This window comes from Lissotriton vulgaris, chromosome 5 (genome assembly GCF_964263255.1).
Source record: "Lissotriton vulgaris chromosome 5, aLisVul1.2, whole genome shotgun sequence".
Taxonomy (NCBI): Eukaryota; Metazoa; Chordata; class Amphibia; order Caudata; family Salamandridae; genus Lissotriton; species Lissotriton vulgaris.
In genome coordinates, this window is record NC_141693.1 from 1,396,873,906 (window position 1) to 1,396,890,353 (window position 16,448).

Consider the following 16,448-nt stretch of genomic DNA (forward strand, 5'->3'; position numbering starts at 1 on the left):
TTGTGGTACCTCGATGCCCAGTTCCGAGCAGGTTTCCTCCAACCTGCGGATAATATGGGTCTCGTTATTCCAGATGAAGATGAGCCGAAAGGGGTGATCCCATTCATACTCGATCCTCTTCTCCCATAGGAATGTGATGGTTAGTCAAAGTGCCCTAATGCGCTGTAGCATAATAGCAGACAAGTTCTGGAATACCCACATCTTCGCTTCCTCAACGGTGATGGTATTTTGAACCCGCACCACCAACTTGATGGTTTCTTTCTGATAGTGATGCATGCAAGTCAAGATTTATTGAGGCATGCCAGGGGATTTAGTTGATGAAAGAACAAAACAATTGCTAGTACTGGATTTAGCTTACTGCCTTCTATCAAATAACCTTTATGAATGAAACAAAACGGTCCGTTTTATGAATTACGTCACTAGTTTGTTTATTTCACTAATGGAATAAAGTTTTTTTAAATCTTTTTTTTCATATTATAGGAAGTTTGTTTTGTGCATATACAAACAGATAAAACATAATACAATTCATAACATCAAAAAAAGATTTTTTCAATGTACAATATCATTACAAAATTCACACACATCCTACCCATACTTTGGCCAAGTCATGCATACCACATTCACACAAAACCACATATATGCAAGAAACTTTTGAAAGACCCTATGTCAAAACCACGCTTTGTTTGTACATAGAGATATTATTTGATTCCTTATTTTAGAGTCCTACTCGGTCAAAAAAAGTCAGTTGGGTATAAATCCTTCATGTAGCGGAGCCATGCGGATCAGGGCATACCGCAGCTTTAAACTGAGCCCGGGTTTGATTTGAAGATGCCTCTGGTCTCGAGCAGAGCGCCGAACACAGCGTTGTGAGTTCGTCAGCCCGTTTCAATCGGGCTCCATCTACATGACCCCCGCTGGGCATCTTCAAACCAAACCTGGGCTCAGTTTAAAGCCGCGGTATGCCCTGATCCGCATGGCTCCGCTACATGAATAACTAGTGCACCAAATGGTCTCCGTGCCCTCCCAGCTTTATCACCCTCAGTGATTTCAGTCATAGTTACAAGAGATTTTTGGTCCTGAGGAGAACCCCGCAATTGCGGGTTCGAAACTCGTCGACCTGACCGGACCCATTGTCAGATCTGAATAAACAAACAACGAATGTTTTTTATATAAGGATTTATACCCAACTGACTTTTTTTTGACCGAGTAGGATTTTGTTCAACTATAAGAGCACGGCTACTACCTCCTTTCGTGCTTGGCTGAATTGGATTACTTTTTTAAAAGAAGCAGACAATATCTCTCTCTAGAACTCTCCTTGGAGACCACAGATTAACAACGTCTGGGAATCCCTGGACAGCTACTACGCCCTGACAAAACCCCCATGAGACAAGTCGTCACCCACTACAATAGACGTCCCCATTTTTACATGTGCATGAATATGTATTAATTATACTGTATTGTAGGTTCTCCAAAGGTGTTACTACAATGTTCTGTGTTATACTTCTCGATGCACTCTCTCTGCTTGTTGGCTGATATAATAGCACCTTGTTAGAGTTCGACAAGAGGGTCCCTCTATCTTCTTGCACCTCTTTTGCTGTCTAAATTCTTTATTTGCTTTAATTTTTTTTCCTCTCTTTTGTATTGTGTTGTGAGGCTGAGTCCAGGCCGGTGCTTATCTTGTGCTTCTATAGAACCCTTATATCATTACCAAAGTTTGTTACTTGCTCACTTACTCCCCATGTAACTGCCTACTCCAGCATCTTGATGTTGCCTTTGTTCGATCTTACCTTTGTTTGATCTTACCTTTGTTTATTTAAGATACCTCAATACAAATTCTTGGAATAAAAAAAATGCTGTGGCTTCCCAAGGTGGTATTATGACACCATTTCCTTTTGTTAATGGCTTCTAATTTATAGCCACAGCCCTTCTGGACCCATTAGTCAGCGGGTCTTGGGAAGTCAATAGATGTCAAACAATGGATAGCCTAGCGGAGGGACATACCCAAAAATACATATAGCATTTAAGGAAACAGGCCCACTATAGAATAGCATATGATTGGTATGTTTACCTCACTAAATTAGCGAAGTACTAGCCCCAAATATCAGGTTTCTGCTGGAAGCAATGCAGACTTAGGGGGAATATCATACATATATGGTGGGACTGCCCCTATGTTCAGCCATGTTGGACAAAAACTTGGGCAGCGTTGGAAAACAGTCCTAGGATGCTTATTTCAATGCCTATAGATAATACACTACTTGCGTTGTGCATTTCAAATTTGAAATATCAGTCCATGGCGGATAGAATATAGATGTGGAACTTCATGGGTTTTGCTGAAAACACAGCTGAAAATTGGAAAAGTAAGGAACCTTCCCCTCCCCGCCCCCCCATTAGCACATTGGTACTTGAGAATGTGGCGTATCCTAGCAATAAAGCACCTCTATAACCCACTCACGAATACACATGATGACTTTGATACTATTTGTAGGCCTCTCCATGATTTTCTATCACCAGCCTTACCGTGTATAATGTGGCTAAGAGCCTTAAACTTGTTTCACTAGACATTTTTTTTTCTTCCTGAATAAAAATATTACTGTACTCCAACATACCTTTGAGCCCTAAACATATTGGGACGTCCTTCAATACTTCAACCATCTTTTCCAGACTCATCCCGGGATCAGGAAAAAATGATCACATCACACCAGATCTACTACAACTCAATTGGCTCTCTCTCAAAGCAAGTGTTCAGCTCAAGATAGCCTGCTTGACACAAAAAACGCTTCATTATAACACTGCTGTTTACCTAGCAAAAAAAACTCGAACTATCGGGTATGAATCAATCTCTAAGAAGTTCTAACTCTCTATGGCTGAAACCACAAAAATGTAAAAAGAGAACTTCTAACCGCTCCTTCTCCATCCTTGGCCTGAGAATATGGAACACCGTACATTTTGAAATCAGATCTAACACTTTGACCTCCTCATTCAAAACAGAAGTCAAATGGTTGCTCCTAAATAATTACCTTCAACAACTTGAAGACTTGAAGCCATGCAAACTGACTATTGTTTACAGTCCTGGTCCCCCATTCTACTGTGAAATTTTGTTACCTTATATCTACTATGTTGCTTGTTCTTTTTCACATTTTTGTATGTTTATCCTCGTAAATGTACATTATTCACAATTTACACCTTTACCTCTATTTTTCTTTGACAACTGGCTAATCGTTCTCTGTTTTCTATCATCCTCGACTGGCATTGTAACATCTTTTTCTCCAACAGTTATGCAGAAAGCATGGCGAGAGAGAAACCCTCAAGCCCGAATTAAAGCAGCACATCAAGCACTAGAGGTGTATATTGAGTAAGTTTTAAAACTTAAAATGGGAGAGGCAGCGTGCCATTCCACCTGCACTCCTGTTCGTTGTATCAAAGGTTCTGTAGGCTGAACATTATGATGTGTACATAAATGGAGCCGTTCAGTCATGAAAATAAATCGAAATTATCTTATTGTCTGTGTGCTACATAAATATTGCTACATATCAGACGTTCTGCAATATTGTATAATAGGTCAAATGTTTATAAATGGAAAGAGATGTTTTTTTTTTTGTTCACATTATTTCACTTTTACTAAATCTTTGCTCCTCCCTCGTGATTCTGTTTCACTCCACTTCTTTCAGTGCCATCACAGCATCTCCCTTCTACTGTTCTGCCTCTTCTTGTCCGACTGGTTGTGGTTAGAAACCATTTAGTCCTAAAACTACAATTCTTTCGAGGTACCTTGCCCGACCACCTCTTTCATATGTGTCAATTATAAACTTTTTTTTTAACAAATGTATTTATTGTTATAGATAGCAAATCATTAACTCTTCCGTGCGTTGGACGACCCCCGGCCGTCTGACATTTCAGTGAGCGTGTGCGTCGGACAGCTGGGGGCAGCCCGATTTGCTCTCGCGTAGAATTTGCCCGCACAGTGGAAAAATGTGCCCCGTATCGAAGCAGATAAAGCAAACTGAAAAAACAATAAACAAAACACTGCTATACCATGGTTCCAGCAAGAACAATAGGTCTTCATAGCATTCACTCCTGAAGACTCCCTCCTGCTTCCTCTCCTGACCAATCAATGTTCACAGGTGCAGCAGGCTGATTAACAAATAGCTGTACAAGGGTTGCCTCGATAATTGTTCCATCTTTCCCATATTTTCGTCCACTTGTTAGGACAGCACCTCCCATCACAATCTACTTTCTCAGCAATCATACACAGTCTATATCGCTTTTCCAGTCTCGTAATTGTAGTGGTTGCTCCACTCCCCACAAACTGGCAATGGCACGCTTTGGTGCTATCAGCCCCAATGTAAACCAGATTCGTTCCATTTGAGTAAAATTGGAGGCGTCACAGATATTGAGAAAACACCACTTGGCTTCATATTACCCTCACTAACATTGTTCATACATGCGACTACATATGTCCAGTAGGATTCCACCGCGGGGTACTCTGATAAGATATGAAAAAAAGGTGTCCACCCGTCCGCAGTTTGTACGATAGTGTGGATCAGCGCCTTGCCCATTTTTGCTTGCGTTGTGCAGGAGTAATAGGATCTATGTAAAATACCTTGCTGTATCAAACACAACCTGGATTTAACGGCCACTTCTGTGGGGGATGCCAATGCCTCTGGCCATTGGTCATCTTCAAGACTTTCAAGGTCTTTTTCCAATTCTACCCTTAGATGTATCAGGGTATCTGGTGAGTTATTATTGCATTTCTAATAAGTGAGTGAAATAACTTTACGGGGCAAGTAGGTGTTGAGTAACTTGTCCTCTAGTGGTGAGGCCTCAGAGTGTGTCTCACCTGCTGGAATGGCCTTCTGCTGGGCATGTCATATCTGTATAGAATGGTAGGTTTCAGTGGGTGCTAGCTTATTCTCAGCGTGTAGGTCTGCGAAGGGAACGCAGCTTTCCCTGCACCCAGAAGTCCCCCATCCTTGCCAACTGATACAGTCCCACTTGTCGAAGCCAGGCTTTGTCCCCAGGGTACCTAGACTAGCCGAGTCTGACAGAGGCGTGGCTTACCCTATTTTATCTCCCCGTCCGAGGGCTTGCAGGGTTGTACGCCAGGTATGCAATGTAGCTGCATTAGGGCCTATATGCGTCTTATGGCACGTTGTCCCATATAGAGCTCTAAGACAGCCTCCCAGGTGCATTAAATAGCTGTCCATACGTTATGCTGGTTCAGACTTAGGTAGGTGTATCCAGTAATTAACTGCCGTTAGTGGTGCTGCCCAATAATATTTTTGGATGTCTGGGGAGAAATGCCACCATCATACCAACTTCTAGTCAGCTTCTGGAGGGCTATCCACGGAGGAGCTCCGTCCCATAGCAATGTATGCACCTTAGATTCGATATCCTCAAGTACAAGGGTGAAACCGAATAAGGGGTGTTGTTTGTAAAGGAAGTAGGGCAATGCTATCACTTTAAAGAGGGCCGCCCTGCCGACCAGGGTAGTCCATTATCAACTCTTATTCATTATTAATTCTATTGCTAAATGTTTGAGGACATTCAAGGAAAAAAACGATATCATTTTTCACAAGGCCAATAGGTTTTCACTTCAGTTGTGCTTGTGCTTGTACAATAATTACAGAAATCACTATCTGTAATCTGTGTAATGGTAGAGAGCAGGACTTAGAGCATCTCTTGTTTACCTGCCCAAACGTAACAGTTGTTAAGGCGCGGAAAAGGTTTCTACACCCAGTCTATGTTAAATGTAAAATCAACTCTGTACATGAAATGATTAACTTATGCAAAGCTTAGCCAAATGAATTTGTATGTTATAATCTTTAAAAAAATTTAAAACCACTTTTATCTTTGTATTAGAACGAAAGCTTTTAACAAAACGGTCCAAAATTGATTATATTGTACTAAATATTTGTGGTCCTCAGTGGAGAACCAAATCAAATAAATAAAATTGTATAATAACTGCAAATAGCACCATGTACTGTCTAAGACAGTTTTATTTGAGATGTTTTAATTTAAAAATGGCAAACATCATACTACACTCATCCAGACTCACACTTTGCAACATTAATAACCTACCCAACCCCCCCCACCCCTCCCCACCACCATTTGCACCTAACCGTAGAGAAAGCAGTAAAAATAAAGACCTTAATTCTACTATTTTTGGTGCTGATTGATTGTTGGTGGCAAAGTTATCAGAAAGGTCCTAAGCAAGTGGGTTTTCAAGTTTCAGCCAGAAATTCCTAGCTGCAGTTTTTAATTTCAAATTGTTTTTAATAAGTGGGAATACAGTAACAGTAGCATGCAAGTACACAGATTTACCATAAGCTGCAGCCAGAAAGGCTGAACTCAGTAATAGAGTGAAACAATTCAAATTATGTTTCTTTTAGAATTAATGCAACACGTTCATTTTTAGTACTTTCTGGGTTATCAGTGAGAGAATTGGGCCTGGGAGAAGAAAAGAGGCGGGAGGCAGACTAATAAACCAAACACTGTACCAAACAAAGGGTACAAGAGGACACAACTTTCACATTGCAGAATAGACATACTTCCTAGACATCCAAGGGGAAAGCACATAACAAATCCTAGCTCTGCAGTATATCTGACAACATGCACACCGTCTAGGTGGAGCTGCTCCTTTATTTTAGGTTTAGAAGCACAGTTATTTTCTTTTGAGGCTTACATGCGCAGCCTCTAGATTTGCAAACTTAGTATCCTCTCACCTGCTCAATCCAACAGCTCTTGCTATGAACCACCGAAAGACCTCTATCCCAAGTATAATCATCTTTCTTTTGAGGTGTCTCATTATGAACAGTGTTAACTGTTTCTTGGCAAAGACCGAATGCCTACGATACAATATACAGAGGGAGCTTTGGTCCACCCATTGTTCATGATTTGATGGCTTTCTTGTCTATCTTACTTTCTTGATTCAATGGACTTCCTCTGTTTTTGTTTTGACAACCCAAGAGCATTCCAATCTCGAAGTGTTTTTTTTAGTTGGGTGAGTTGTTTTCTTCCACTTCTGACTTAAGCACCTCCCAGTGCATGGCAAATTATTTTCTCTCCCTCTTGTATGCCAGTCACTGCGCTCCCTGCTGCCCCCTTCTTTAGGAGCCCCCCTCTTCTTTTTTAATTATTAAGGAACAGCATTTGAATTCTCTTGCCCCCAAAGCACTCTTCCTCTGTGATACCATAGGAGCTATGTGTTAGAATTCAGTGCAGTTCAGATGGCTCTGGCATTTCTGTTAAGGGGGCCCTCTCTTACTTTGGACAGACAACATTTTCATTATATACTATGTGAGTAAACCAAGGTGGACAAGGATTAGAGTGCTTTCCTAAGAAGCTCAGACAATTTGATATTAGTTGGAGGTGAGTGGCTGGTGTCGCTTCATCTTCTGGTTTGCAAAACATAAAGCAGTCATTTGTTATAACATTACTAATAGGTTTGAAATAAGGAAGTGCTGGCAAACATCTTTGCATGGTGGGGGCATCTTGAAATAGACTTGATTGTAACTGGGAAAAAAACAAAGTGCCCCACTTCTTCATCCTGTATCCAGAACTTCAGAACCTCTTGAATGCACCTTAAATGAGTTGTTGAGTGTTTATGCTTTTCCTCCAATACCACCTCTGCGCAGGGTGAGCAACAAAGTTCGGAGTCTGCAAATCAAGGGGCGTTCTCATTACTCAGATTTTTCTTTTCATTGGTTGTGTCTCAATCTTATTGGAACGTCCTTCTGCCGTGCAAGAGACTGCCCATTTGGACTGGTCTTCTTTCCAGGATGTCAGGCATAATCTTTCATCTAAGCACTGATTTGCTGAGCTTAACTGCCTGGTTCCTGAGGACATAGAGTTAAAACACTTGAAGCTCCCTGATGGTTACATGGCAACTCTGATAGGGGCCAGGTATCCTTCTACCAGGTGTTCATATGTATTAAAATGAAAGATGTGGAGCAGCTTGATAATCGAGCTATATAACCCCTTTAGGTGGCCTGACGTTATCTGTAATTTACAAATCACAGCAAGTGCTGTCTCTAAACCTTTAAGCAAGGATCGCCAACTCCTCAGGATCCAGATGATGCAATAAAGGGTCCACCTTTCGACATCCCCAAACTCCGATTCAAATATATGGAGTATTAGGGCGATCAAATGAGGGAAGGGTAGGATGGGGACAGCAAGGAGAAGAACCTAAAACCACAAAGAAAAACAGAGGTAAATACAGGTTCATGCAATTCTACTCTCAAGAAGTCTCACTAGTTCCTTAACTACCTTCTCCACTCTGACGTTTAGCACAAACGTCCCTTGCTTCAGGAACAAATACGATTAGTCAAGCGTGGAGCGGTTTCTAGAAAGCACAAAAAACAACACGTTACCAAGTCCTAACACAACCACAAAACCAAAGCGTTCATCCTTCATTGCCCCCCCCCCCCATGCATACCGGTACTTAGTCTTGCTATCAAAACATATATAATGTGGGGTCTGGGAGAAAAAAAAGAGTCTTGCGACCAATAACCAAAGTCTCGGCACGATATGGAATCACAGCAAATACCTATAATGTCGTGGCTGTTAACATCCGGACATAAAAGAAAATTGTCTGGGCTCCTCAATGGAAATGCTCCTTGTCAAGGACTCTCCAGACATTAGCAGCGAAGAAAAGAAAAGTAATCTGTACTCTTACCTCAGAGTATAGGCGTCCTAAGCGCTGTAAGCGGTTTACTTACCGCACCATGGAATGGAATATCCCTTCGGGGACCAAACACCCATTCTCGGCACCACAGCAATGCTTGTTCAGCCGTGGGTTGGTGTTACCGCATTCACCGGAGTCCTCGAAAGCGGAACGCAACAGGGCTCACAATGCGCTTACAATGCACCAACCAAGGCTATGTCTGTGTTTAGACACGCGTGTGTTCCAACGTGAAGCACTGAGATCCCTCCGTCCTTATATGCTCTCAGCCGAGAGCCAAATTCCAACAAAGAATTACGCACCCAAGCCTGTGTGTGACGCTGCCTGATACGGATCCAAGCTCCGCCTCTTCCTCTAGGCCTTCTGGGACCTGTAGTCCTACAGTCAGGCAGGCGCTAACGAATGCGATTCCTGACACTTTACCTGTTGTGGTCAGTAGTTATCGGATCCCTTTCCTCCCTACTACATATATCCAATAACATCCAGCGGTTAAATAATGCTTGTGCCTGCCTTCGGGCCAGTGAATGGTCTCTTTTGATTGCTGTTAACAGTGGGAAATCTCAGACATAGCGTGGTACCTCAAACCAGTCGCCATCCTGGGCCCCAAAAAAACAAAGACCACAATGAGCTGAATAGTTCACATATTTCATATGACTTTAGTCAATCAGGCTTGCTGGGTCGTCGTTCACTTCCAGTAGCTGTACCTCCGTCACAGGAGCTATGGGTACACTTTCAGTGCTCCACACACTTTCACTTCGACAGTGGCTACTGTACGGCAATAGCACTCCCTATCAATAAATACCCTTAAAGATTAACATTCACTACCAAACTTCAATTAGTTATCCATCATTTCTAGTTTATTTACGTGGCTGTGTCATCATGACTTATTGAAATGGCCAGGGTTCCTCAGTGCCGTTTTTCAACCTGGGTTGGTAACCGACCTTGCTGCTGCAATGGATCAGCTTGTAAATTGTGCAGAGTCTTGCTGGTGGCTTTTGTTGTCTACAAGCCCCGCATGCTGGTCTTTTTCTCTTCTAAAGTCAATTTACAACCCATTGTGGTTGTACATGTGGTGTGTGGTGTGTGGTGTGTGTTCTGGATAAATGGGTCCATGTTGCAAAGTTTTTTTTATTAACTCTCTTTTTTATTGAAAACAAGGCAAGACATATGAGTAATCAAGTTGTACACAGATTGGCAATATTTGCTACATTGCAAGTGATACATGAAAGCATAATTATTTCAAAATAATAGCAACATTTTCCAGTTAAACGTACTTAGGTCTCACTGAGAATATCCTCTCTCGATCTCAGCGGTTTGCAAATCTCTCCCCTGTGGACTTTCCATTGCCCCCATATTTGCGTCCATTTGTCCCCCTTGCTTCGTATATGGAATTTTCCGTGACCATACACCAGTCCATATCTTTGCTCCATTCTGCTATATTTGGTAGGCTCTGAGCCCTCCACAATCTTGCAATGTTCCTTTTTGCCACAATCAGCCCCAAGGTAACCCATGTTCACTCCCTGGATTTCAGGTCAGTAGAGCCCCACACATTCAGGAGAGGCAATTTCATATTGCAATCAATCTGCTGCCTCAATGCTTCCTCTTTCAGGTGCACCACCGCCTTCCAATATCTCTGGATAGATGTGCATTCCCACAGGGTGTGGATAAAGGTGCCCTCCAGCCCACATTGTCTAACACAGTCTCCATCTGAACTATATCCCATGGTGACCATTAGGGGCCCGGACAGGTAGGATCTATGGAGAAGTTTTAAGTGCACCAGACGGAGTCTAGAGGAGATGGCCACCTCCCGAGGGGAGGCCACCGCTGCCAGCCACTCCTCGTCGTTTGAGTCCCGCCACATCATGGTCCCATTTAGCCCTCAAACGAATCAGGGGATCTGCCATGTTGTTGATAAACTTTTTATAAATAAGTGATATGACCTTTTCAGGTAGGTCGCCATCTAGAACTCTGTCTTCGAGCGGGGAGGACTCTGGGAGTGTACTACCCTTAGGAAGACCAGCAAGCAAGGCATGTCTGATTTGGAGATACCTGGAGTGTTCAGACTAGGCTAATTAGTGTTCTTGCTGCAGTCCTGAAAATGGGACCCCCACACCCGCCTTCCACAAGTCACCCATCCTGGATATGCCTATGAGGTCCCAACGATCGAAGCCCCTTGAATGAATCATTTTGCCCAGTTGCTCACTTTACCAGAGTTGTTTAGCCTGTGTGATTCTCCCCTCCCAACCCAAGCGTTTGGTAGCCGCTTTCCACACATGTGCCGCATGTCCAGTCGGACCAGTCAAAGCAGGCTTCAACGACTGCACATTAAGAGTCCCCTCAAAGTTTCCACCCGGGAGGATCACCTATCAATCTGAAAAGCTGGGTCACCCTGCGGCCTGTACATACATTGGTTGATAGCAGCGAGGTGTGTTGCCCAGTAGTATTTCTTTATATCCGGGAGTCCGATGCCCCTGTCAAACAACCCCAGTGTGGGTTTGTGTGTTGCAATACGAGGTGGTTTACCCTCCCGCAACAAGTCCCTTAAGATACAGTTGAGGTCTCTGAAGTACGCAGAGCCAACAGGATGTGGAGTGTTTTGTAGCGCATACAAGAATCTGGGAAGGGAATTCATTTTGAATAGGGCTGCTCGCCCCAAGAGGGACAGTTGAAGAGACTTCCAATGTAGGACATCTGATTTAAGACGCACTAGAGGCGGCAGGAGATTATTATCGTAAGATCTGGACAGGTGTTTAGAGACCCAGATCCCCATGTATTTGAAGCCATCCTCTGCTTCAGCCAGTTGACCGCCCCAGGGGAGTGAAGGTCGCTTGTCATAGAGGATGTAAAGCACTGATTTAGTCCAGTTTATTGAATAACCAGCAAATCTACCAAACACCTGAAATATGTCCAGGACCACGTTGAGGGAAGCAGCTGGGGAGGCCAGATAGAGCAAAATATCTTCTGCATATAGTGATATGCGGTCCTCCCATCCAGACATCCATTTAAGGCCTCTAATAACGGGGTCTTGGTGAATCCACATTGCCAGAGGCTCAAGGGCCAAGGCAAAGAGAAGTCGAGACAAGGGGCAACCCTGTCTGGTGCCCCTAGCGAGAGCGAAAACGGCGGACTTCCTGTTGTTGACTACCACTTGGGAGAGCAGTTGGTGCTACAAAAGTCGAACCCAGCTGGTAAATTCGGGGCCAAAATCCAGTTTGTGAAGGACTGCCAACATGTAGGGCCATTCCATGGTGTCGCATGGTGAGGCAGCATCAAGGGATACTACGACGGCGTCTTCCCTGATTGTGTCGGCACAGCACAGCACTCCGTGGAGCTTGTGCAAGTTGAGGGAGGTGATTCTGGTAGGCATGAATCCCGATTGGCCCAGATGAACCACCTGGGTGAGGACTCTAAGCAGTCGGGAGGCAAGAACTAGTATTTTTGCTTCGCAGTTAAGCAAGGAGATGGGTCTGTAGGAGGAACACCTGTTGGCCCACTTGCCCACTTTATGGATGACAACAATATTGGCGAGCCTCTGGTCCTCGAGCAGGTTAACCCTTTCCCTACTTTCGCAAAACATTCCTGTGAGATAGGGTGCCATCATGTCCGCTGTGATCTTGAACAGATAGATGGGCAAGCCATTAGGGCCCAACGCTTTCCCCTCACGTAAGACGTGGATTGCTTTTTCAACCTCTTCAACTGTGCTATCCAAGTCAAGATCAGAACGCTCCTCTTCAGTGAGACACAGCAAGGAAATATCACGTAAAAGAGAGGAAGCCTCTTCCTTTGTATGCGATGTACGGGAAGTATAAAGAGTCTGATAGTAGTGGGCGAATGCGTCCGCAATATCCTAGGGGGCAGTGAGGCGAAAGCTGGAGTCTGTTTATATCTCAACCACGACCCGATGGACCTGTTCCCTGTGATCTAGCCAGGCCAGCAATTTGCCTGCCTTATTGCCAACGTCATAGATCCTGCTAAGCTTGGCCCTATAGTGCGTCTTAGCCATGTTGGTGAATTCTTTGACTTTAATACACAGTTTCTGGTGTATCTCCGCAGAGTCATGCATCCGAAGTCAATTTTCTAAGTTTAAGATTTCCCCCTCCAAGTGAATCAACCCGCACCCATCTCCTTGCGCTGTCCCGCGAACTGGGCCAAAGCCACCCCCGTATGACCACCTTGTAGGCCTTCCAAAGACTTGCCATTGAATCTACTGACCCCACATTCTCCCGAAAGTAAAGGTCAGACTCACTCAAGACCTTATCCCCGATTTGGGTATTTGTGAGATACCAGGAGTTTATCTGGGCAGTGCGGCCAACTGAGGGCACACCCACTTCTAGGCGACACAAAATAGGCGAATGGTCGGAGATACCCCTGGCCAGGTGCTGTATTTCTTTTACGTTGTGGAGTTAGACATGCTATGATGTTGGCCTGAGTGAAAGGTGTATTGCTGCTCAGTCGGATGGAGTCCCTCCAGACCCATCGCACCCAGAAAACTGTGGATATGCATGCAGGAGGGCGGCAAAGCCCTTTTGGGGCCACCGGTTGAGGGAATTAGAGACAATAGAGTTAAAATCGACCCCTATCAGGACTCTGCCGTGTGGCAAATCTAAAAGGAAATTCCCAAGGTCTGCAAAGGCCTGAGTGTGTTGTCCCGGTGGTATGTAGACCGAAAGGCGATTAAGTATTTGTCCGTCCAAGGTCCCGGAGGCAGGGACATGTCTACCCAGGACAGCAGTGGGGATTGAGTCAATTGTCATGTGGAATGACTTTCGAACCAGTATACCCACTCTCTGGGAGCCAGACCCAAAAGCCGAACGCACTACCAGCTGGAAACCCCATTGCGACATGGCCTTGCAAACATTCCCAACCAAATGTGTCTCCTACAAGAGAACCACATTGAGGGAGTGCCGTTTCAAAAACTGGTGCACTATGTTCCTCTTGATCTTGTCACCCAGCCCATTAACATTCCACGATACCAGCTTTAACCCCTGTCTAATCGTCTTGCCCATCTAGTCTTGATTTTTGATTGATCAATCGCTGTGGGGAACCACCCGCGAGCGCCTCCAGGAGGAAACACCTCAGCAGACCATATACCCTTCATAAACATAAGTACCAAAAACATGCAACCAGTAACTGCCCTTTCACGGATCAAGTCATATGTATCATACCTGTGAAACAGAAAAACAACAATACAAATTAAAACACCCCCCCAACCCACGCAAACCCCCCAAACCTGTTAAACTGAACCCCCCTCCCTGCATGGCAGTGTCAGAACCTCCCGCCCACCCGAACTTACAGAATGCCTATCGCCAACCCCTTAAACTTTGTGAGTGCGTGTGACCAACCGGGCACTCGTTCCAGAGACGTGAATAACTGGCAGACATCTAATTCAGTCCAAAATACTCAGACTATAATACCACATTCAAATCACAGTGTGTTCATCATAAATGAGTTCTAGAACCACAGACCAATAGTAGTTGCCCCCCCCCCGGGCGCGGTTGCTACCTCGGCCTAAGGTGCGCCAGCCGTCCAACCAGTCCCAGGCCTCCTCGGGGGTAGCGAAGAACCAAGCCTTCTCATGCGATTCCACTCTCAGCTTGGTCGGGATGAGCATGGCGTAGTTCAGATCTTTCTCGCGAAGTGCCTTTTTGACGTCTAGGAAGCTGCGTCGCTGTCTCTGCACCTTGAGGGTGAAGTCCGGGAAAAAGGTGATTTGACTGTTATGAAAATTCAGTGGGGGCGTAGATCTAGCTGCCTATAGGATGATGTCCCTGCCCCTGAAATTAAAAATCCTAGCCAGTAAGGGCAGCGAAGGGGCCCCTGGCTTTGGTCTGCCGCCTGGCACCCAGAGCGCTCTTTTCCCAGAGAAGAAGTTGGATAGTTTGCTTAGTTTCAGGTGAGTGGTGACCAGTTCCTCTACAAACAGGTCCGCTGTTGACCTCTCCACTCTCTCCGGAACCCCCAGTATGCGGATGTTATTACGCTTGGAGCACCCTTCCTAATCGTCCAGCTGCACTTCCAGTTTGGTAGTGTGGGCCTGAAGGTCGTCCATCCTGTGCTGCAGTTCAGAGGTGTCGTCGACCAAGGAGCTAGCTTTGATTTTTACATCCTTCAGTTGCGTGTTTATGGAGCGAATATCCGCCAGGATAAGGGATACTTCAGTGGACACCGAGTCAATTTGTGACTCCAGTGATGTGCGAACAGTCTTGATGTCCGTGAGGATATCTTGCAGTGTTGATACTCTCACCTCTTTTCCGGACGGTTACTTTTCCATTGTGGCCGCTCACGCTTTCGGGCTTGTCCCTGGTCCCTTGTCCCATGCAAATTTGTTCAGCTTGGCCTGTACCGCTGTCTTTGAGCCACGACCCACAGCCATGACTGAGCTGTTGTGATCCGCTTAGGATCCGAGGGAAAGGAGCAAATCAGTTCTGCGCAGCTAGTGATCTATGCCAATCGCCAATAGGGCTTATTCCTGTGGGGCTGCTTGTGGAGCTATGAACCACGGGCTGTCGGGGAACAGATAGTAGCAGCGGACCAATATAGTGCACCCCGGGGACCAGGGCTCAAACCCTCCTCCAGCTAGCAGGCTGCCAAATCCTCACTGCGTAGGGCACCAAGAAACTGCAACAGCAACAGCAGCCAGGTCTCACTTCTCAATGTCTCTTGCTTCAGCCCCCTTCACACGCCGGGAGCGCAATCCGGCCGCTATACCTCTCAGCGGTCCACCTTGCCACCTCGGAGAGTGAGCTCGTCGTTTTCCCAGCCTCTAGCTGTGGCTGCCCCTACCTCCTGTGGAAGCATTGGGTCGAGGTCTCGATCGGCCGGGAAGGCGGCAAGTGGGGCCCAGGCGCCAAGGGACCATCAGGGTCGCGTCCTCCCCTTCTTCTCCCGCTCTAGGAGGCGGGCAGCGCACACAACTGAAGCCACCTGTCACAGGGCAACCGGTTATCTTGCCCGCAACGGGGCTCAGAAGTTCAATGTGGGGCCACACCCTCGGATCAGTAGGGTGGCGGTTTCTGTTCTCCCCTGGTGCTTCCGGTGTCTACAGCCCCCAGTGATGTAGCGGGCACCTCAAAGATCAGCGAGTAGCGCAGTCCGAGCTCCGAGGCCCTCTCAATGTTGAGGCAGGCAGCGGTGCCGCTCCCAGGTTAAGCCTGACATCGCTTTTCACAGCGTTTTCCCCGGGGCTGCAGCCTCACCGCCACTCAGTCCCGGGTGCTGCAAGGATGCCCTGATGCGGCCGACTCCTGCGGATCTGATTGCTCGGAGCGAAGCCGCAGTCAGCAGTTCGAGTCCCTCACAAGTGCAGGCCGTGCAACGCCTCTGCCGGACTGCGATGCGTGTCATCATGGCAAGAGCCAGAACCACCAGCTGGAAACAGTGGTTCCATGGCACTTTCGATCCGCGGTGGGTTACGATTTTTAATTATATCCTTTTCCGCCAGTTTAGGAACGGATTATTGGGTGGATTTACACTGGAACGGGCTTGGCAACGCCCCCCCATGTTGCATAGTTGAACTCCATCAGTACATAGTTGCACAGTACCCATTGGTTAACGAGGCTATGTTATCACAAATACTTGATCCACATAGCTTTAATCATGTCCCCATTTAACTTGCTCCTAAGCACGCTCTTAGAATTTTTGCCCCATGCCAATATTTACCTATTAATAATTCCAGACCATGTTCCGAAGGTTCCATGAAAACTGTGTTAGACCAGTCCCCAAGCTGGATCAATAAACTTTAAAATGCATGCTGTTAGTTGTGTTCAGT

The 16,448-nt window shown here is 45.6% G+C and overlaps 1 protein-coding gene across 1 annotated transcript in view; it reads left to right on the plus strand.

The window, feature by feature from the left end:
• LOC147712654 (suppressor of tumorigenicity 7 protein homolog) overlaps positions 1-16,448 on the plus strand; it is a 1,198,755-nt gene that overhangs the window by 193,640 nt on the left and 988,667 nt on the right. The window contains exon 6 of the mRNA XM_086923345.1: positions 3,274-3,352. Coding sequence (XP_086779471.1) covers positions 3,274-3,352 — 79 coding nt within the window. The remainder of the gene's footprint in view (positions 1-3,273; positions 3,353-16,448) is intronic.